Source organism: Callospermophilus lateralis, chromosome 13 (assembly GCF_048772815.1).
Source record: "Callospermophilus lateralis isolate mCalLat2 chromosome 13, mCalLat2.hap1, whole genome shotgun sequence".
Taxonomy (NCBI): domain Eukaryota; kingdom Metazoa; phylum Chordata; class Mammalia; order Rodentia; family Sciuridae; genus Callospermophilus; species Callospermophilus lateralis.
The window spans coordinates 57,080,347-57,102,865 of NC_135317.1; the positions used below are offsets into that span (position 1 = coordinate 57,080,347).

Genomic DNA, 22,519 nt, shown 5'->3' on the forward strand with positions numbered 1-22,519 from the left:
GCACATGTGTAGGGGTTCAATCCTCAGTACCAAAGAAAGAAAGAAAGGTGTTGTATCCATCTATAATGAAAAATATTTTTAATAAAATAGGGCTAGGGATACAGCTTAGTGCTTGAGTGCCCAGTTCAATCCCCAGTTCCCAAAATATAAAATAACTTTTAAAAAAACAATCTAGGCAAAAGAGGAAGAACAGTGGTGTGGGTGTATGGGTGTGGGCGCGCCCGCACGAGTGCACGCGCACACACACACACACATATCTATTAGTAGGAGAACTTCAAGACATTTTGTGCACGACTATTTATTAGTAGGAGAACTTCAAGACATTTTTATTAGGGGGGAAACCTTACCTTTAGTTTTCTTAAATAATTACTCAATCTTGTTCATAAGGATAGTCTGTATTTCTTTATTTTCTAAGTTTTCCTTTTTTTTCCCCCTTGCTTTCCCTCTTTTCCCTGCATTATTTCTGTGCTAGATAGAGAACCTAGGGCTTCACATACTGTACAAGCTCTATATCCTAGCCCCTTATATTTCTTTTTTCTTTTAAATATTTTTTTAGTTGTAGGTGGACACAAGACCTTTTATTTATTTATATGTGGTACTGAGGATGGAACCCAGTGCCACACACATGCCAGACAAGTGCGCTCCTGCTGAGCCACAACCTAGCCCCCTCCCTTATTTTCTTAATTACCAAAATCTCTATGGGTATTTTGAATGTTTTAGACAGTCAGATCTAGGAACAACGTAAGAGATCAAGTGGCCAGTTCCTTTATTTTAAATAATGAAACTTTAGCTAGGAAGAGTGATATATCCACCAGGCTCAGTGGCTCTGGAGGCTGAGACAGGAGGATCGAAAGTTCAAAGCCAGCTTAAGCAACTTAGTGGGGCCCTAAGCAACTCAGCAAGACCCTCTGTTTAAATAAAATACAAAAAGGGCTGGGGATATGGTTCAGTGGTTAAGCACCCCTGGGTTCAATCTCTGATATAAAAAAAAAAAAAGAAAAATGATCCAAGGTCACTTGGAAAAATAATGGCAGAACCCAAGTCCCTAAACCCTGCTTCAGTGCCCTGTGATTTATATTACATACTCTGTCCAAGCAAAAAACATTATCTCAAGGGGTAAGGTGGTGGTGTAGTTCATTTATCTCTGAAGCTCATGATCTTTAAGCCCTGGAAGATAATCCTTTTGTGGTATTAGTCTGGTGACTTTTGCTGACCTCTTGATCTGTCTTGGGTCTAGATAAGGTCATATTTTCCTTTCCCTCCCCACACTAGGCATCAATAATCACCCATTTCAGCTTTCTGTTGCTCTTGGAATCCTGGACTCCTGTAGACTTTTGGGACTTATCTTGGTTGTATTTTATAATTAAAAGTCATCTTTCAATTCAAATGTCTTTGACTACCTATTTATTTATGTTAGTACTGGATTTAACCCAAGGATGCATTAACACTGAGCTGCATTCCCAGTCATTTGTGTTGTTTTGTTTTGTGACAGGGACTCGATAAGCTGCTGAGGGTCTTGCTAAGTTGCTGAGGTTGCTCTCGAATTTGCAGTCCTCTTGCATCAGCCTCCCCAGTCACTGAGTTTATAGAAGTGCATCACTATGACAACTTACATACTTCTATATAATGATATGTGGCTTGTTTATAACGTGTACATGCCAGTAACATTGCTTTTTGAATTAATTCAGGAAACTTGACCATCATGAATTTGAGATAATCACAATTCAGAACCATTTTTCTGCCTCCTTTAGAGAAAGAAATCATCAGTTCCTTTTTATTTACATTTGAGGGTCCTTTCATTTTTGATAATTGACTTAAGGGACTTTATTTAATTCCCTGTTAGTGAAAATGAGCCATTTTTTTACAAATAAAATTTGTAAAATTTCAGCCATTTAAAAAAAATATATTTATTTTTTAGTTGTAGTTGGACACAATATCTTTATTTTTATTTGGTGCTGAGAATCAAACCAGGGCCTCACACATGCTAGATGAGCACTCTACCACTGAGCCACAACCCCAGCCTCAGCATTTTTTTAACAAATAAGAAACATAGAATAATATCCTTATAACCATATGGAGCAAATTTAATCAAAAGAACAGTGTATGAGAAGCTGGTTTTCTCACAGTCATTATGAGGTTGAATGTCTTAGGCATAGTTGGGCATAGTGCCGTGACTGGGAAAAGTGGAAGAAAACACCGTTCTCCTTGTTTCTTTTTTTTTATTATTGGTTGTTCAAAACCCTACAAAGCTCTTGACATATCATATTTCATACATTAGCATACATTAGCTTCAAGTGAGTTATGAACTCCCTTTTTTACCCCAAGTACAGATTGCAGAATCACATGGGTTACACATCCACATTTTTACATAATACCAAAATAGTAACTGTTGTATTCTGCTACCTTTCCTATCCTCTACTATCCCCCCTCCCCTCCCCTCCCATCTTCTCTCTCTACCCCTTCTACTGTAATTCATTTCTCACCTTGTTTATTTTCCCATTCCACTTACAACCTCTTATATGTAATTTAGTATAACAATGAAGGTCTCCCTCTGTTTCCATGCAATTCCCCTTTTCTCTCCCTTTCCCTCCCACCTCATGTCTCTGTTTAATGTTAATCTTTTCTTCCTGCTCTTCCTCCCTGCTTTATTCTTAGTTGCTCTCATTATATCAAAGATGACATTTGGTATTTGTTTTTTAGGGATTGGCTAGCTTCACTAAGCATAATCTGCTCTAGTGCCATCCATTTCCCTGCAAATTCCAAGATTTTGTCATTTTTTAGTGCTGCGTAATACTCCATGGTGTATAGATGCCACATTTTTTAATCCATTCATCCATTGAAGGGCATCTGGGTTGGTTCCACAATCTAGCTATTGTAAATTGTGCTGCTATGAACATCGATGTGGCAGTATCCCTGTAATACGCTCTTTTAAGGTCTTCAGGGAATAGTCCGAGAAGGGCAATAGCTGGGTCAAATGGTGGTTCCATTCCCAGCTTTCCCAGGAATCTCCATACTGCTTTCCAAATTGGCCGCACCAATTTGCAGCCCCACCAGCAATGTACAAGAGAACCCTTTTCCCCACAACCTCGCCAGCACTTGTTGTTTGATTTCATAATGGCTGCCAATCTTACTGGAGTGAGATGGTATCTTAGGGTGGTTTTGATTTGCATTTCTCTGACTGCTAGAGATGATGAGCATTTTTTCATGTACTTGTTGATTGATTGTATGTCCTCCTCTGAGAAGTTTCTGTTCAGGTCCTTGGCCCATTTGTTGATTGGGTTATTTGTTATCTTATTGTCTAATTTTTTGAGTTCTTTGTATATTCTGGATATTAGGGCTCTATCTGATGTGTGAGGAGTAAATATTTGTTCCCATGATGTAGGCTCCCTATTTACTTCTCTTATTGTTTCTCTTGCTGAGAAAAAACTTTTCAGTTTAAGTAAGTCCCATTTGTTGATTCTTGCTATTAACTCTTGTGCTATGGGTGTCCTATTAAGGAATTTGGAGCCCGACCCCACTATATGTAGATCGTAGCCAACTCTTTCTTCTATCTGACGCAGAGTCTCTGATTTGATATCAAGGTCTTTGATCCATTTTGAGTTAACTTTTGTGCATGGTGAGAGGAGGGGGTTCAGTTTCATTTTGTTGCATATGGATTTCCAGTTTTCCCAACACCATTTGTTGAAGATGCTATCCTTCCTCCATTGCATGTTTTTAGCCCCTTTATCAAATATAAGATAGTTGTAACTTTGTGGATTGGTCTCTGTGTCCTCTATTCTGTACCATTGATCCACCCGCCTGTTTTGGTACCAGTACCATGCTGTCTTTGTTACTATTGCTCTGTAATATAGTTTGAAATCTGGTATCGCTATACCGCCTGATTCGCACTTCCTGCTTAGAATTGCTTTTGCTATTCTGGGTCTTTTATTTTTCCATATGAATTTCATGATTGCTTTATCTATTTCTACAAGCAATGCCTTTGGGATTTTGATTGGCATTGCATTAAACCTATATAGAACTTTTGGTAATATCGCCATTTTGATGATGTTAGTTCTGCCTATCCATGAACAGGGTATATTTTTCCATCTTCTAAGATCTTCTTCTACTTCTCTCTTTAGGGTTCTGTAGTTTTCATTTTCTAAATCTTTCACCTCCTTTGTTAGGTTGATTCCCAAGTATTTTATTTTTTTTGAGGATATTGTGAATGGAGTGGTTTTCCTCATTTCCATTTCAGAAGTTTTGTTGCTGATATACAGGAATGCCTTTGATTTATGCGTGTTGATTTTATATCCTGCTACTTTGCTGAATTCATTTATTAGTTCTAGTAGTTTTTTTGTAGACCCTTTTGGGTCTTCTAGGTATAAAATCATGTCATCCGCAAATAATGATAATTTAAGTTCTTCTTTTCCAATTTTTATGCCTTTAATTTCTTTTGTCTGTCTAATTGCTCTGGCCAGTGTTTCGAGAACTATATTGAATAGAAGTGGTGATAGAGGGCATCCCTGTCTTGTTCCAGATTTTAGAGGGAATGCCTTCAATTTTTCTCCATTCAGAATGATGCTAGCCTGAGGCTTAGCATAGATAGCTTTTACAATGTCAAGGTAATTTCCTGTTATCCCTAGTTTTTCTAATGTTTTGAACATAAAGGGATGCTGTATTTTGTCGAATGCTTTTTCTGCGTCTATCGAGATGATCATATGGTTCTTATTTTTAAGTCTATTGATGTGGTGAATAACATTTATTGATTTCCGTATATTGAACCATCCTTGCATCCCAGGGATGAATCCTACTTGATCATGGTGCACAATTTTTTTGATGTGCCTTTGTATCCGATTCGCCAGAATTTTATTGAGGATTTTTGCATCTAGGTTCATCAGGGATATTGGTCTGTAGTTTTCTTTCTTTGAGGTGTCTTTGTCTGGTTTCGGAATCAACGTGATGTTGGCCTCATAGAATGAATTTGGAAGAGCTCCCTCTTTTTCTATTTCCTGAAATAACTTGAAAAGTATTGGTATTAATTCTTCTTTAAAAGTTTTGTAAAACTCCGCTGTATACCCATCCGGTCCTGGGCTTTTCTTGGTGGGTAGTCTCTTGATTGCTTCTTCAATTTCCTCCATTGATATTGGTCTGTTCAAATTGTGTGTATCCTCCTGACTCAGTCTGGGCAAATCATATGTCTTAAGAAATTTATCGATGTCTTCACTATCTTCTATTTTATTGGAATATAGGTTTTCAAAATAATTTCTAATTGTCTTCTGTATTTCTGTAGCATCTGTTGTGATATTGCCTTTTTCATCCCGTATGTTAGTAATTTGTCTCCTTGTTTCTTTGCAGTTATCTACAGAAAGCTTCTTTGTACCAGGAATTGAACTCACAGCACTTAACCACTGAGCCATGTCTCCAACCACTTTTATTTTTTCAGACAGGGTCTCACTAAGTTGCTGAGGCTGGCATTGAACTTGATATTCTCCTGTCTCAATCTCCCAAGTTGCAGGTACAGGCATGTGCCACCATGTCAAGAACCACATTGATATTCTTTTGGTCCCACTACCATGTGGTTAGAAAATTGGAAAAATCAAAGAATCACTTATGTTTTTATTAAATACTGTCTCTACAAAATGGGAAGCCATCACTGGCTTTGTATATCTAAAGACCAGCTGACAAAGTTTGTAGAATTCTCCAAAATATAAGTTATCACTATAGTGATGACTTGGAATTTTAGTGCTGAAAGACACTTGCCTTGAATGTAATTGGAATGGCATCACTTATAAATTAACCTCTGCAAACTGCATGAGTTATGATCCAATAAAGACAAGATTTCACACCAGTTACTATAATGCAGTCCCGTATAATATAATACCATTTACAGGATTCAGAAGGAAATTAACTGGTTTCAAACTCATGTTATATGGAAGGCACAGAGCTTGTTGGGGTAGAACATGAATATTGATGGGATCCGTAATTGTTTTGGAAAGCACAGAATATTTTACTAGGAAATTGAAGAATGGACCAGTCTGAGTTTATTTGGAAGGCAAATACTGGGTTTATTTGGAGGGCAGAAGCAGGCCGGCTGGCTTCTGGGCACTCTGTCAAGGGAGGGCAGCCTGGATGTGGTATATACAGACCATATTACTGAGAAAGATCCTTTCTGATGCAAACTAGCAGGAGATACACAGGCAGATGAACTTTTTAATTTGAACATGAATATTGGAACTGATGCTGAGATTTTGGTCATGGGTGAAGTTATAATTGATTATTTTTAAAAATTTTTGCATATTTCAGGAGCTGTGATTTTTTTTTTTTTAGTGATTTTTTTTTTTCCCAAAGGTTTATGTTGTTTAGCCCTTTTTTTTAATCTGGAAAAGTATGTTATTGGCTCTTGGCTCTGGCATCTGAATTCCCACTACTCTCCTGGACTCTGGACACAGTTCTGGAGTTTAAAAAAAAATGTTCAACATCTTTAGCCATGTCATAGGATAACTCATTTACCTTCCTTTTTAGTTCTGTTTTATTTTCTGCAAGCCATGAGTCTAATGATAACTAATATAATTTGCCTTTGGGAGAATCAGGTTTGGAGTCAGGTTTTAACTTGCATGTTTTTCTTTGGCTTCCTTTTTTGGTAATATCCTTAATTATACTTCTGCAAAAATTGTTTACATATATGCTAAATAGTGGCAATAAGTGCCGCAGTCTCTGGCTGGGCACAAATCACAAGTCTCCACACAGCTTGTAGATTCAAACAGCAATTCTTTATTCCTGAACTCACACCGGCCGTCTACAAACACGCTCTGGGGGAATCCACGTTCTCTGCCCAAATCCACTCTGCCCAAATCCACCCACATGGGCTTCTGTCTCCCAAAAATATATTGTCTGACCCTAAGCACTCAAGAGGAACTCAGCAGCAGGATACGCCCTATTCTAAAGGGGGAATACCCTAATCTCCTATTATGCTAAACCGCCCTATTCTAAAGGGGGAACACCCTAAACACGGATCCTGCCCTGGTCCTTGAGCAAGGTCACCTTACAGAAGTCCTTCCACTAGACAGCATGGGAGTAAGCTGGCAAGGAATTTGTCATACCTACTTGGCTGATGGCTCCCAGCAATAAGTGCCACAATCTTAATTTAATGAGGCCAATAACTTGTGGTTTCTGTTTTTTTTTTTCCTATAGTCAGTTTTATTTGAGAGTTTTGTGATTAATAGGCATAATTATTTTAAAATGATCCACTTTTTTTCAGGAGATACTGTACCTTTGATGGAAAAAAAGATATTAAGGGCAGCCACACATCCTGTTGGTGATGAAGAGGCTACTGAAGTAAATGCTAATGACCAACCAGAAGCTCCAAATCTAGTTCTACAATCTCTGTTTTCACTAATACGAGGCGAAGTTGAGCGGTTGGATTCAAGAGCACTTCCTCTTTGCCTTCATCAGGTACCACATTAAACCCTTCACTTTCAGCTTCACTTAAATTCTGATACCAATATTTGTAATCATCTAAAATCCAGTGTTCTGTACTTGCTTCTGACCCACCTAGGGTTGTTGAATCCAGATGAAGATGACCAGTGGCTGGATCAGTGGCTGGTGGATTGGCATATTACTGACTAGTGACCACACTTTGCTCTTGAATAATCTTATCATTTGGATAATGGATAACACCTTTTATTCAGTGATTAATCTGTATACAAATAGGAATCAGTGTGACAACAGCTTAGTAAACACTGATTAGATGCCAAAATTATGCTAGAGGGGAGGGGGAATCACTTATCAGGAAATGTCCTTAAGAGAGCTGTGGAAGCTGGGATTGTGGCTCAGTAGTAGAGCACTTGACTATCATGTTCGAGGCATGGATTTGATCCTGGGCACCACACAAACATGGATAAATAAAGGTTTAAAAATGTTGTATCTGTCGTTTAAAAAAAAAAAATTTTTAAAAGAGCTGTGGAGAATAGGAGAAAGTTACAAAGATACCTAAATGTAGATTTCTGTATTAAGTGTCGAAATAGACATATGGTCAAGGTTTAACAGCACAAAATGGGCGATTAATTTGATCCTGGGCACCACACAAACATGGATAAATAAAGGTTTAAAAATGTTGTATCTGTCGTTTAAAAAAAAAAAAATTTTTAAAAGAGCTGTGGAGAATAGGAGAAAGTTACAAAGATACCTAAATGTAGATTTCTGTATTAAGTGTCGAAATAGACATATGGTCAAGGTTTAACAGCACAAAATGGGCGATTAACTTTGTCCTGTAAGCACCAGGGAAAAGAAGGTGGTCCTTGGGCTGGGTTGTTCAGGATGATTAGGTGCTCACCAGAGGACACAGTGAGCTGCTTCCAAAAAAGACATCAGCGTGTGGAAGACACAGCTGGGACAATGCTGGAGATTAAGGTGGGAAAAGAGACAGGTGAGACTTGATAGCTGGGGACCATAAGGCCTTAGTTTGAGAGGCTGGGTGTTGTTATTGTTGTTGTTGTTTTTTAATAGATATGTTTTTTCTTAATTTTTTTTACTTGTAAATGGACATAATATCTTCATTTTGTTTACTTTATTTTTATGTGGTGCTGAGGATCAAACCCAGAGCCTCACACATGCGAGGCAAGTCCTCTACCATTGAGCCACAACCCCAGCTCCAAGGGCTGGGCATTTTTTTAATAATGAAAATTTCAGGACCAAATTTGTTTTTATAGTTTTTGTTTTTGTTTTGTGGTGTTAAGGATCAAACACAGGGCCTTGTGCATGATAGACATGTGCTGTACCACTAAGCTACAGCCCCAGCCCCCTGAAATTCAGTTTTAACTTTAGAAACATAATTCTTCTGATGACTAGGAGGGTAAATTGGAAGATGGACAGCCTGGAAAATAGGCAGCCTTTCCATTCACTGTCTAGTGAGTGGGAATCCTTTTTACATAAGAGCCCATTCAGGAAAAATAAAAATGCATTTTTTTTTCACTTAAAATAATTGATATGTGGGAATGGAAAAAGTTCTACTTTTTACATTTACTTATATATCATTTTAACTTACGTGAGACAAAATTAAATAGTAAAATCTTTAAAAAAAAAAAAAAAACCCAAGGTAGGAAAATGTATATTTTTAGAAATTTCTATTACCTCCTTTGTGAACTTGAGGCAGGCCTTTGAGAAAACATGTACTGCTGTTTGGCCCCTAAACCATTACTGACTTGTCTTTGTTGAGGAACTCCAGCACCAAGGCAGCCTTCTAATCTTTTAGCCTCTGTAGCGTTTGCTCAGTAGGTTGAATTTGCAAAGGGTATTCACAGTTCATGTTGTTTTATCCTCCAAACAACCTGGAGCATTAAGTATTATCATCATCTATTCACAAAGGGGGAAAACAAGGCTCCATCACAAAGCATGTTTTTATAACACTGATGCTAGAATGTGTTTACTCCATTTTAGTGCATCTGTTTTTGAAGCAACCTGGAAGAAATTTGAGTATAGGAAATATCCTAAATAATATTATTGTGTCAAAGTATGATTTCTACAAGTGAATAATGGCATCTTAGGTTTGTAGGAGAGCATTCTTGTAGCTGGGATCATAGGTAATTGCCAACACACATGGCTCTGAACTCTGACTAGCATTCTGTACAATGTGCAGCACTGTGTACATAATTCCAAACACCATTATTCAATTGTGAGCACTTGGCCTGGTCTTTTGTTTAATATCAAAACAGAATCAAAAAGTTAGTGTCCATGAGGTCTTCAGCTGATAGTTGGTAAAATAAAAATGAAATGAATAGATGTAAAGGCCTCACATGATGTGGCATGTTTGCTTTTTAATTCACAATAAATAGAATGATCTTTTTATTCATGTTATACCTTTTTAAGCTTCTGTAACGTTTTTCTCATGAAAGAAGATTGCTATGACTCTAAATACAATAGAATGTGTTTATGTAAAGACTGGAGAATGCCTGTGTTTGCTCAGCTTGAAATGTGTCAGACTTTAGAATTGTTTCCTGTGCCTACAAAGCTCTTCTGAACCAGTGAATGTAGTTAATTAAGAGTCTTCTTACTTTCATATTAGAAACATTTAGAGTTTCAAAATTTTTATTTCTTCCAAATTTGTCATTAAACCCAAATAGTAATTTAATTTCCTCTGGCTTTCTTTTTCATTTGCTTGTTTTTAATAGATAGCTGAGTCCTATTTCCAGGAAGAAGACTGTATCCTTTCTTAATTACTGGAAGAAACTCACCAAACCCTTTTTTTTTTTTTTGAGTATTCAAAATATGTTTATTATTGGCAAGGCCGGTTTTTTTTTTTTTTTAGGCGAATCTTTAAGTAAACATTTAATATATTTGAATACTTAAAAACGTAAAACTTCTGTACATTAGAAAATAAAGAAGTGGGGGGAAAGTTGCACATACAGAGAAGAACCTTAATTTATAAAGCATACTTAGAAACCAAAAAGAAAATCTGGTGCCTACTGTAACAGAAAAATGGATGGTCAGTTTCACAATTTCCAAAAGAAGAACTTTTTTTTTTTTTTCTTTAAATAGTACTGGGGATTGAACCCAGGACCTCACATATGTTAGGCAAGAGCTATACCACTGAGGTATACCCTCAGTCCAATGAAGTAGTTTAATAACAACAGCAGAAAAAAAAAATTTACCAAACCCTTATTTTTAAAATGGGGGTCTACATAATAAAAAGTATAAATCATATGCTTTTAGTGGATTTTGACAATTTTAGTACCTATGTAACTACTTCAGAAAGTAAGGTTCTGAAAATATCTGTCACTCCAGAAAATTTCTAATACCACCCAAAGCTGACCTTCCATGAATAAGCCCTAGTTTTACCAAAATTAAATATTTATATTCAAGAAGGAGGAAAAGGACATTTTGCTGAAAATAAGATGTAAAAATCTTTTGGATTTTCTTTCTTTGAAATTAAACAGACATACAAGTCAAGTGATATTTATATGATGGAGCATATCAGATATATTACACATTATCTCATGACTATCTTATTACAGCTAGAGTCATGTGTTACTTGACAGTGGGGATATGTTCTGAGAAATGCATCATTAGGTGATTTTGTCATTGCAAGTGTCATACTAAGACGGCTACTGTGTTGTTAGGTCATTGTTGACCAAAACGTTGTTATGTGGTACATGACTGTATATAGCTGCAAAGGAAAGAATAGTTCTTCACTAGTAATAAACAGAATGAAAATTGCTTTTCTTTTGAAGGGATGGCCTAGTGTACACTGTCTAGACAGTTTACTTTTCTTTCTAACCTTATTGACTTTCACCTTTCTGTCCAGATTGAGGATAATCAGTTATTGTCCTAAACCCTGTCAAATTAACTGAGGTACTTCAAACACTGACAGTTTGCTTCCTAAATATGTTGGAACTCTAGTGAAATGAAGAGGGAACTCACACGTGTGCATTCATTCCCTTTCCTTGCACCCCATCCCTTCTTCTTAAACAAAGAATGAATATCTGATATAAAGCAATATAGAGCAGTATCAGCAGCCCTGGGAAGCTCCTAGAAATGCAGTTCATGGGCCTCAGAGCTTCTGAGGGGTCAGACCCATGAATCAATATTTTTTTTAAATATTTATTTTTTAGTTGTAGTTGAACATAGTGCCTTTATTTTATTTATTTTATGTGGTGCTGAGGATCAAACCCAGGGCCTTGCCCTTGCTAGGCGAGTGCTCTACTGCTGAGCCACAACCACAGCTCTTTTTTTTTTTAGTTGTCAATGGACCTTTATTTTATTTATTTATATGTGGCGCTGAGACTCAAACCCAGTACCTCACACATGGCAGGCAAGCACTCTACCACTGAGCCACAACCTTAGCCCACGAATCAGTATTTTAACAAGTTTTTCAGATAATTTTTATGTTCAATAAAGTTTGAGAAACACTGGTATATTTAAGACATGGCAGAGGAAAGAACAAATTGTTCCCATTTCTCCTGGGCCTATTTTAGGATCCCAGGGATATCTTTAAGACAACAAATGAGAGGGAGAACTGAACCTCTGAGTGTTTATGGGAAGGACGCAAAGCTAAACTGTGAATTTTTCTCTTTCTTTTTTCTGGGTCAACATTTAGAACACTGCCCAGAGGAAGGTAGAAAATTGGACAGTGTATCTTGACCACAGAAGATGCACATATTTGTAATACAGATGGGAAGGCAAAAGTTTGTAATAAGATCTACATAAAAGTGGAATCACATGACACTTTTGAAAATCACTGTGGTAATTAAAATTTTTAGAAAAGATCCATATAATTTTTGCTCACCATTGTCTGGACATGTGGTCTTTTGGTCTTATAAGAGAAAAGCATTCAGTGGGAAATAAGTTAAGGATGAAGGTTAGCTGAAGCCAGAAACAAACACTTATGTCTCGGGTCACATAGTTGCTTGACAGAAAGTAATTTCAGGAGAAAAATTTCAAAAAGGAAAATAAATAGTCTCCCAGATTCCATGTGGGTTCTATTGACTCTGCTAGAAGTAGGTTAGCAAGCAGGCACTCTTTGAGCATGAAAACCTTTTAATTCTTGCTGTTTGCTGATAATATGGAATCCATATAGCTACTGCATAATATACTAGAATAAAATTTATCTACTTCAAAACCAAGAATCATTACTTTAGATATGTTTAAATTTAAGAATGTCCAGAGTTCGTTCTCTCTCTCTCTCTCTCTCTCTCTCTCTCTCTCACCTTGTTTAAGACATTGTTTTTCAAATATGGGGTTTAATGTAAATAGTCTGGATTTCTGTTTTCCTCAAATTTTCTATTCAGATGAGAAAGCAATGAAATTCATTCAGCTTGAACGATTATATCATGAGCAATTGCTTGCAAATCTTTCTGCCATTCAGGAACAGTGGGGTGAGTATAGACTAATACAGAATGTGAAACTATCTCTAATCTAACAAATTTGTTATTTGCCGGGTGCGATGGTACATACCTGTAATTCCAACAACTCAAGAGGCTGAAGCAGGAAAATTGCAAGTTCAAGGCCAGCCTCAGGAATTTAATAGGGCCCTAAGTAATTTTAGCAAGATCCTGTCTCAAAAAAATAAAGAGGGATGGGGATGTAGCTCAATGGTAAAGTTCCCCTGGGTTCAATCCCCAGGGGAAAAACAAGAAAAGAAAGTTAACACATTTAACCTGGTTTTATAAGTCAGAAATTTCCAATCATATTAATATTGCAAAATATGGAACTGGGGATATAGCTCAATAGAATGTTTGCCCATCATGCACCAGGCCCTGAGTTTAATCCTCAGCGTCATGAGGGCGGGGGGAGGGGGGGACAAAAAGTAAAGATTTTACAAAAAATGTAGCATTTTTATCATGTCTATTTCACTGTGAGAAAGTTGTTTTCTTTGTATTTTGTTCTTTGTACTAAGTGCCAAGAAAAGAACACTTGCAGCTATTTGTATTTCTTCTGAACATATTGCATGCCCTATTGGTATTTACTTATACTTCAAAATAATAACTTAGCTATTTCTGTTAACTTTTTGGTGTTTGAGAAGATAATTTTGCATATTAATTTTTATCAGTGGTTCAGTTAACATTTTTTTCCTCCAAACTATTTTTTTTAAGAGCCAGTGACTTACAAATATTTTAAATTTAGAAACAAAATGGAAAACTGTACAACCGCATACAGTTACACCACTAAGGAATTCAGAAAAAGGATTTAATGGTGAAGATTTTGAACGGCTTGCTAAATTTTGCACAACACATCAAGAGTAAGTATGTCAGAATTTAGTTGCAATGAGTTACAGTAGAATGTTGAAGGATCATTGTATGGAGTATTGAAATACAAGGGCCTTTGTTTTGTTGATATTTTCAACTACAGAAATTAAAATAGGTATAATAAAATTTTAGGTTTCTTTCTCAGCTTTTACCGTTTTTTACATTGACCTTGGTGAACAGTCATTTTACATAGGCTCAAAAGATTCTTATAATGAGTAATTTTAAAATATAACATCTAATTTTGACATCTTTTTGTGTAAGAGATTAGGCAATCCAAATGAACTTAATTCTACATTAGGACTTCTTTATTAATTCTACCCCCCCACTCCCACCCCCGCTTTTTAAATTCATTACTTGAAGACTCAGGTTCTGAACATGAGGGGGCATGATAGTGTTCATTGCAGCCCTCTGAGGCTGAGGACTTGAGTCCTCAATATGAAAATGAAAGGCTTTCTGTTCTGTTAATAACTTTTTCTCCTTTTCTCTCAGACTCATGAAGAGTAAACAAAAGCTCTATTTATTAATAATGAAACATTCCTAAGTAATTGTTGCTTTTGTTCATGCAGAAGATAGATAACTTGCTGTGGGACCTTATTGTTTTGGAGATGGCCTTTGAAGAATGATTCTAGATTCATTCATCTCTCACAATAACCATTCTCTTATGTTTAAAACAGTATTTTCAAGGATTCTGAGTTATAACCTAGTTTCTTAGCAAATTAAAATAAGTTAACTTTCAACCTTGTAACATTTAATAATCATGGAATCTTTTAAAAAAATTTTTTTGAACTTCAAAATAATATATGCCAGACACAGTGGCACATACCTCTAATGCCAGCAATTTGGGAAGCTGAGACAGAAGGATTGTGAGTTCAATACCAGCCTGGGCAACTTAGTGAGACCTTGTCTCAAAATAAAAAGGGATGGGGGTGTAGCTCAATAGTAGAGTGTCCCTTGGGTTCAATCCCCAGTAAGAAGAAAGAAGAAAAGAAAACCTCCAAATACTCTAAGTACTTCCCTTTCTATGGAACTAATAGCTTCTTATCATGTTACAAATGTTTTAAGTATTTAATAAACAAATATTTTGAGCATAATATGAGTGTGGTATCTTTAGATAATTGCCCCAAATTATTACTCATAATATTAAAGAATATTCTCAAGTTATAGATAGTTAAGCATACAAGCTTGATAAGTTTTTTTCCACATACATGTATGTCTACATGAGTACCACTCCAGAGAAAGATCCAAGATTCAGAACATACCACCTCTCAGAAGGCTCCATCATGCGAGTACCAAGTCCATACTCACCTTCCCCCCATGGTCACCACTATCTAGTGGTGCATATTCTAGTTTGCATATTCTGTAATTTCATATCAATGATATTGCACAGAATAAGAATTGCTATATCCAGCATTGTGTCACATTACGTGGTTGCATGTAATGGAAGTTTGCTGTGTTTACTGGTGTGCAGATTCACTCTATGACTGTGCAATAGCTTGTCCATTGTGTTGTTCCTAGACCCTTGAGTTGCTCCTGGTTTTTGAACATTATGGATTATAAAGTGGCTATGCATTTTTGTTCATGCCTTTGCTAGATATACTCATATCCCATTATGTTGGGTATTACCTAAAATTTAATATTAAAAAGTTACTTTTCTGGTAATCTGTTTCCATGGATAATTTTAACAAATCATTTTTTGCCATAATCTATTTTAGATTATGACATAAACTGAGATTTTAAAAATGTGTGTGAAATTGTCTTTAAGTACCTTATTAGCAAAAGGTTAACACTCTGTTTTACTTCTGGATTTTAGCATTTATAGCTTCCTTGGGGGTTTTCAATAATAATTGGCTACCTAAGGAGTTTAACACATGATATAGCTGCACTTTGAACTATGTAACCCTGTGGTAATGTTTCAGCTATGGAAATGTTCTGTGCTAATATTAGAATCCAGAGAAGCTGTATTTTTTTATAGCCATTTCAGTGACATTTGTTTGGAAGCATGCTGTACTTTAAAAAATTTTTTTCTTTCTTTTTTCTACAGTCCTCTTTTATCCAAACACAAGGTAAGTTTGTTTCTTTTGAAAATATTTATGGGGAAAATATTGTCACATGTCTATTGTATGGACTGTTTTAGAAAATAAAGAAACATTTCTCAAGTTATTTCAGGTTTCTAATTTAATGCAACAGTTTCCAAAAATGTTTTTTTTTGTGTTTTATTTGGTTGATGTTTTAAAATTTTTAGATAGCAGCTATAGAAAAGTCCCTGGGAAGGCAATGCTTTACACAGTTAATAGTGTCTGAAGATCCAAAGGAAAGAGGAGCTACAGCCAAAGAGTCAGGTATGTTTTTAAATTAAGTTAGGGAGGAATGTAAAAGATACCCATTTCCTTTAATATTTTGTTCAGTGTTATATCTGAACATTTTTGTGTCTATACCTCTTGTAGAAAAAAATACCAAAGCAAAATTTTTATGATGTAATTCCATTTTTGGTTACCCAGTAGTAGATAATATAAAATATAAATTCTTGTAAAAACATAAAAGTATTTTCATGTTTTCAGCAGGTGGTTTTATGTGTCTAACAGAATATTAAAAGATGGTACAAAAGTGCTCTGAAATGGAATTGTTTTTGGTGTATTTAGATGTCCTTTTCTGTTTAAAAAACAAGCACCGAATGGACTTTACCAGAGATCTTTCTATAAATCTAGATAGTTAGTAGTTTTGTGTTTTGATAATTTATTTATAGCAATATATCCTTGTCTCTCCTGTGTTTTATACACTGTTACATACACTAACATATAATTTGTATATATATACTTCTAAAACATTTATGATATATTTTATATCAACCTATGCCTTTTGTCAAAAGATTTTTAGAAACTTTTTTCTAAATAAACTTTAGAAAATAAAAAATAAATAAGTTTTAGGGTGATTTTCCCCCTGGCATCTGATTTCACTACTAATGTATATCCCAAGGTTTATGTTCTTGGGCCTGAAAGTCCTCATATTGAAAAGGAGATATAAGGTGGTTTTGAGGGGTTTGTTTTGGGTGAGTGGCCCTGAAGATATAAGATGCCACCATCAAGTAGCCATTTCTTCTTTTAAAGTACTTTTTAATTTTTTTTAAATCTCTATCCTCTTTTCCCTTATGAGACAAGGGGAGATAATGCCTTGAGTCACCCCTACTATACTCTGTTCTTTCTGTCTGTTTTCTACATTTTTGAATAAGAAACCATAGTAAAATAACCTTTATAACAGTCTTAAAAGGGCGGGGAGAATCCCCAAATAGCCACCTAGTTTGAACGTGGACGTGTCTCCATATCTTACCCATTAGGAAGAGTGCTGTACAGGCTCTTTAGAATCTGAGACTGCACTGGTTGCTGCCCAGCACTAGCTTGGCCTTTGCACAGCTGCATGTGGATGGAGAAACTGATGTACCAAGTTTAAAGACAACAGCTGGGTGCTTTGCTTCTCAGCTAGAACCTGGGACTTCTGGTTTCTAATTGAGCACAGCATGTTTTTTTGTTTTTGTTTTGTTTTTTTGTTTTTTGTTTTTTTTCCCACAGCATGAGTAACTTGTAGGAATTAGGGATTATCAAAGGCTTCAATGATTCAGACATCCTATTAACAACAATTTTTGAAGGGGTGGGGACTAAGTCCTGGAGGAGGATGTCTTGCCCCAGCCTGATAAAACAATGTGTTTTTAAGAGAAATGTCAGCAATGGGGATGACTCTTCAAATGTAGTGTGGAATTCTTGCCTTTTGCTTCAGTGTGCGTGTGCGTGTGCGTGTGCGTGTGTGATGTTTTGTATTTCTAAAGATGGAATAATTGTTTTCTCATTAGTTTGTAAATACATTGGACCTATAGATACTATTTGTTACTATTTAAGTGATATTTCAGTTCACTAGATACAGTACTTAAAATAGTTGTATTTTGTCCAGTCATGGTAGTTGGTAAACTCACTTCCCACTCAGCATGACTTCTTAGACTGACTCAGTAACTTTTCAGTCACTTTGGTTTTGTCCTTTTTTGGTTTTGGGGAGTGGTTGGGGGGTTTTTTGGAGGGTGGTTGGTTTTAGTTTTTGTCTTTTGGTATTGCGGATTGATTTGGGTGATATACAAACTACATTCCCAGTCTTTTTTATATTTTACTCTGAGATAAGGTCTTACTGAGTTGCTGAGCATCTTGATAAACTGCTAAGGCTGGCCTCAAACTTGTTCCTCCTGCTTCAGCCTTCCAGATCCCTAGAATTACTATCATGCACTAGCATGCCCGGCTTATTTTAGTTCTTTTTTATTATTTTTAATGTATTTTTTGTTTGGGTACTGGGAATTAGACTGGTGTGAGCCACATCTCTAGTCCTTTTTATTTTTTTTATTTTGAGATAAGGTTTTACTAAATTGCTGAGGGTCTCATTACATTGCTGAAGCTAACCTTGAACTTGCAATCCTCCTGCCTCAGCCTCCAGAGTTTCTGGGATTAGAGGTGTGCCACTACACACTAATTGTTAAATAGTCTTATTTTGATTCCTGAGGATTTAGTTCTATTCAACTCCAAACTTTTTTAGAACACCTAAATCTCATTTTATTCAAAGCTCTTCTCTGCTATCCAACTGCCGGGGACTAGGAGCGGAGGGTACTGCAGTTGGAGCTACCTAGATTAGTGCTTAGGGCTAAATCAGGTTGATCTGTTGTAGGAAAGCATGGTGAATCCAGAAGGACCAGCTGATCTGCTGTTTTGTCCCAAGATGTTTGTGGTCCTTAAAATAACTGACCTCAGCTGGGGGTAGCACACCCTATTTCTCTGATGTGGAGGTCTCTCTGCCTTGTGTTTTTTTTTAATGTATTTTTTTAGTTGTAGGTGGACACAATACCTTTATTTTATTTTTATGTGGTGCTGAGGATCAAACCAGGGCCTCCCATGTGCTAGATGAGTGTTCTACTGCTGAGCCACACCCCAGCCCCTGAAATCTTAATATAGCATTTAAGAATTCCCTTTTCTTTGGTATGGTAGTGGCCTCAGTTGTTAGTTGATTATACAGTACCCATTAAACGAAAAAGCAAACAGAATAAAATTCTTATTTTATCTATCTTGTAAGAAAAATATTTTTTAAAATATTTTTAAGATACTGACAAGCCTTTATTTTTTTCATTTATTTATATGCAGTGCTGAGAATCAAATCCAGTGCCTCACACATGCTAGGCAAGCACTCTACCACTGAGCCACAACCCCAGCTCTGAAAGAAAAACATTTTTTTTTACATTTTTATTAGTACATTGTAGTTGTACATAATAGTGGGATTTATTGTTTCATGTTTGTGCATGTACATAGTATAACAATATAATTTGGCCAGTATCACTCCCTAACACTTCCCATCTCCATCTCCACCACCCGCTCCTTGGTCCCTTTCCTCTACTGATCTTCCTTTGATTTTCCTGAGATCCAACCCCCACAACCACCTTTTTTTTTTTCTTTTCCTCTCTAGCTTCAGCATATGTGAGAAAATATGTGACCCTTGACCTTCTGTTTGACTTATTTCACTTAACATAATGAGTTACATTCATTTTCATTGTATATACATCATACCATGTGTATAACCAAGCTATATTCCCAGTCTTTTTTATATTTTACTCTGAGATAAGGTCTTACTGAGTTGCTAAGCATCTTGATAAACTGCTAAGGCTGGCCTCAAACTTGTTCCTCCTGCTTCAGCCTTCCAGATCCCTAGAATTATTGTCATGCACTAGCATGTCCAGCTTACTTTAGTTCTTTTTTATTATTTTTAATGTATTTTTTGTTTGGGTACTGAGAATTAGACTGGTGTGAGCCACATCTTCAGTCATATTATGAAGGAAAATTTTTTTAATATTTATTTTTTAGTTGCAGTTGGACACAATACCTTTATTTTTATTAAATATTTATTTTTTAGTTGTAGTTGGACACAATACCTTTATTTTTATTTATTTATTTTTATGTGGTGCTAAGGATCAAACCCAGGGCCTCACACATGCTAGGCAAGTGCTCTACCACTGTACTATTACCCCAGCCCCATAATGTATTCTTTTATTGCTACCCTTTGCTGCCCTGCTTTAAGAAGTTGCAATTTCAAAATACCATTTATTAAGGGTATTAAGTTAATAAGGTTCTTTACTTTTTCAATTATATTGATAACTAAATATTCATCTTAACATGATTTTGAATAATGTCTTAATTTTTATATATAAAGGGTTATTTACTGAATGTTTTGGGTATGTCTTCTCTAAGAACACTGTAATGCAACAGATAGAATTTGTATTTGAGAGGTTAGAATATTGTGTTCCATGTTATTCATACATCCTTTCTCTTCCTTTCCATACAAAGCATTGTTTGGAATTTTAAAACAGCTTATTTGTTTTCTTCTTTAGAGAGTGATACTTGTCTTGGCATGGAACCAAGTAAAGAAAGCCAACATACGGAAGAGCCTCAGGAAAGCAGGCCCAGCTGTAATCAGATGGATGGACAGGCAAATTCCCCAAGCCTTTCAGTAACTGCAGGAAAGGACCACAGGGAGCCGCTCTGCAGCACTGAAGCCACGCTGGAGCTCCACACCCAGCCCTCCGAGACAGCCTGGAGCAGGTCAGAGCCAGACTCTTCCGAGAATGCCTGTGAGAATGACAGACGCTTGCAGGCTGCTGCCACAGAGGACCGACCAGATGTGGCTAAAACAGGGGGCATTGCTGAAGACCCTCAGGTGTTACCTTCTGGTGAGTCAGTGAGAGAACCATTGATCTTACCAGGCTGTGACCATATATCATGTCCTGTGTTGAATTCCAAGGGAAAATATTCACAGTCACAAAGGAAAGAACTCCAGTTGCCCCTTCAGGATGTTTCTGAGGCGGTGCCAGAGGACCAGCCTGAGAACAATGAATTAAATGAGCTGCAGCAACCCGATCTCACAGACAGTGATGGAAAATTGCCACAGGGCCAGACTGACTCTGAGGGCTCAGAGAATGTACTTTGTGAAAATAATAAAATATCTGACTTAAGTACATTGCTTCCAGAAGTGTATATGGCCCCTGGGGAAAAGGGAGATAAGGAAGACCAAGTCAATAAGGAAACAGAAGACTATTTGAACAGCCTTTTGGAAGGATGCTTAAAAGATACTGAAAATCCTCTTTCCTATGAAGACAGCCAAGACGAGGACTCTGATCTCCTTCAAGATCTTTCTCCTGAGGAAGCATCCTACAGTCTACAGGAGAATCTGCCTTCTGATGATAGCTGTCTTTCTCTTGATGATCTTGCCAAAAGGATAGAGATTGCAGAGGTAAATTAGAGATAAAGTAAAATGAAATTTTAAAAGCTGATACATGTACAAAATATTGCTTTTTTTTAAGTTTTCAAACATGGTTTGAAACATGAGGGAAAATTTTTAGTTAATGAGCTTTTTATTGTTACTATCTTTTTTTTTAGTTGTTGATGGACCTTTATTTATTTATTTAAATGTGGTGCTGAAAATTGAACCCAGTGCCTCACCATGCTAGGCAAGCGCTCTACCACTGAGCCACAACCCCAGCCCTTATGACTATCTTTATTTTTTGTATATATTGAGTAAAATAACTTGTAATCATTATGTTTATATTTTAAGAAGTTATATTGCATGTCTCCAGATACAATGAGTATTATTATGAACATGATTTTTTAAATAGTCTTATGGTTTTTATTTGGCATTCCCAGGAATTATGATGAAGACAAATAGTCACATTCTTTAAGGAAATCTTATGTTTCTTCTTTCTTATGTCTATAAGGTTACATACAGTATGTACTCTTACATATAGTTTCTTCCTCTTGTTAATATATTTTTAGAATTCTCTAAAACAGTATAACAAGATGAAGGAAGCATTTTAAAATATAATGAGACTGGCAGGTAGTAGATAAATTTTTAAGCTATTAAGTTGCAGGGAGGGGGGGAAAAAAAGGTCAAGGAAAGGTGACCATTCTCTTTTGTTTGGTAGTACAATAAAGAAGTTCAGAAAAAGGAAAGATAAAAGCCATACCAAAACTCTCGCCCCCTCACCAAGGCTGCTGTGATGGGAATAGTGGAATCATTTTGCCTTGGTTCCAAAACGGATTCTACCATTTCACCAGTCTCCTGAAGTTGCTTTTTTCCTCTCTAAACCTGCTTGCTTTTCTGAAAATTAGGATCCAAGCCGACTTTCTTTTTCTTAACCCTAATTTTTTCTCAAATTGGCTTTATGTTCCATTTATACCCATTATATTTTAATTTAGCATTATCATTGAAAAAATGACCTCAGAGAAAATTTTAAAAGTAGCAAAGCAAAAGTATAACAAAATATAGAATTCTGTGAAAAGCTTTCTGAGGTAATTTAACTATTATATTACTAGCTTCCTTTGTTGCCATTTTAGTCAATTCTCCAGAGTATGGTTTTTCTTCTTAGTTGTTTTTTTTTTTTTTCCCTTTGACAAAATTAGATAGATTTTAGTAAAGCACTTGTTCTACTGTTCATTTTTCTGTTTATTTTAACCAGACCACTGGATTGTAATTTATAACTAGTTGTCCACAAACTATGAGTTTTGCTTCTTGATTTTCTCTTAACAAAATTATTTAATATTGCTTAATGTATGCAGAGTTTCTGTTTGGGGTGATGACAGTTTTTAGAAATAGTGGTAATGGCTATACAACATTTCAAATTGTATATTTAAAAAGGTTAAAATGGCAATTTTATATTATTTATTTTTTTATTTGTTCATTCATTAATCATTAATTTCACCACAATTTTAAAAGTCATTTTTAAGTAACAGCTC

At 36.0% G+C, this 22,519-nt stretch overlaps 1 protein-coding gene across 1 annotated transcript in view; it reads left to right on the forward strand.

The window, feature by feature from the left end:
* Positions 1–22,519, forward strand: part of Cnst (consortin, connexin sorting protein) — a 98,034-nt gene that overhangs the window by 55,180 nt on the left and 20,335 nt on the right. Inside the window, exons 3-9 of the mRNA XM_076831766.1 lie at positions 7,238–7,431; positions 10,146–10,176; positions 12,762–12,848; positions 13,597–13,711; positions 15,760–15,781; positions 15,961–16,057; positions 20,122–21,020. Of these exons, the coding sequence (XP_076687881.1) occupies positions 7,238–7,431; positions 10,146–10,176; positions 12,762–12,848; positions 13,597–13,711; positions 15,760–15,781; positions 15,961–16,057; positions 20,122–21,020 (1,445 nt within the window). The remainder of the gene's footprint in view (positions 1–7,237; positions 7,432–10,145; positions 10,177–12,761; positions 12,849–13,596; positions 13,712–15,759; positions 15,782–15,960; positions 16,058–20,121; positions 21,021–22,519) is intronic.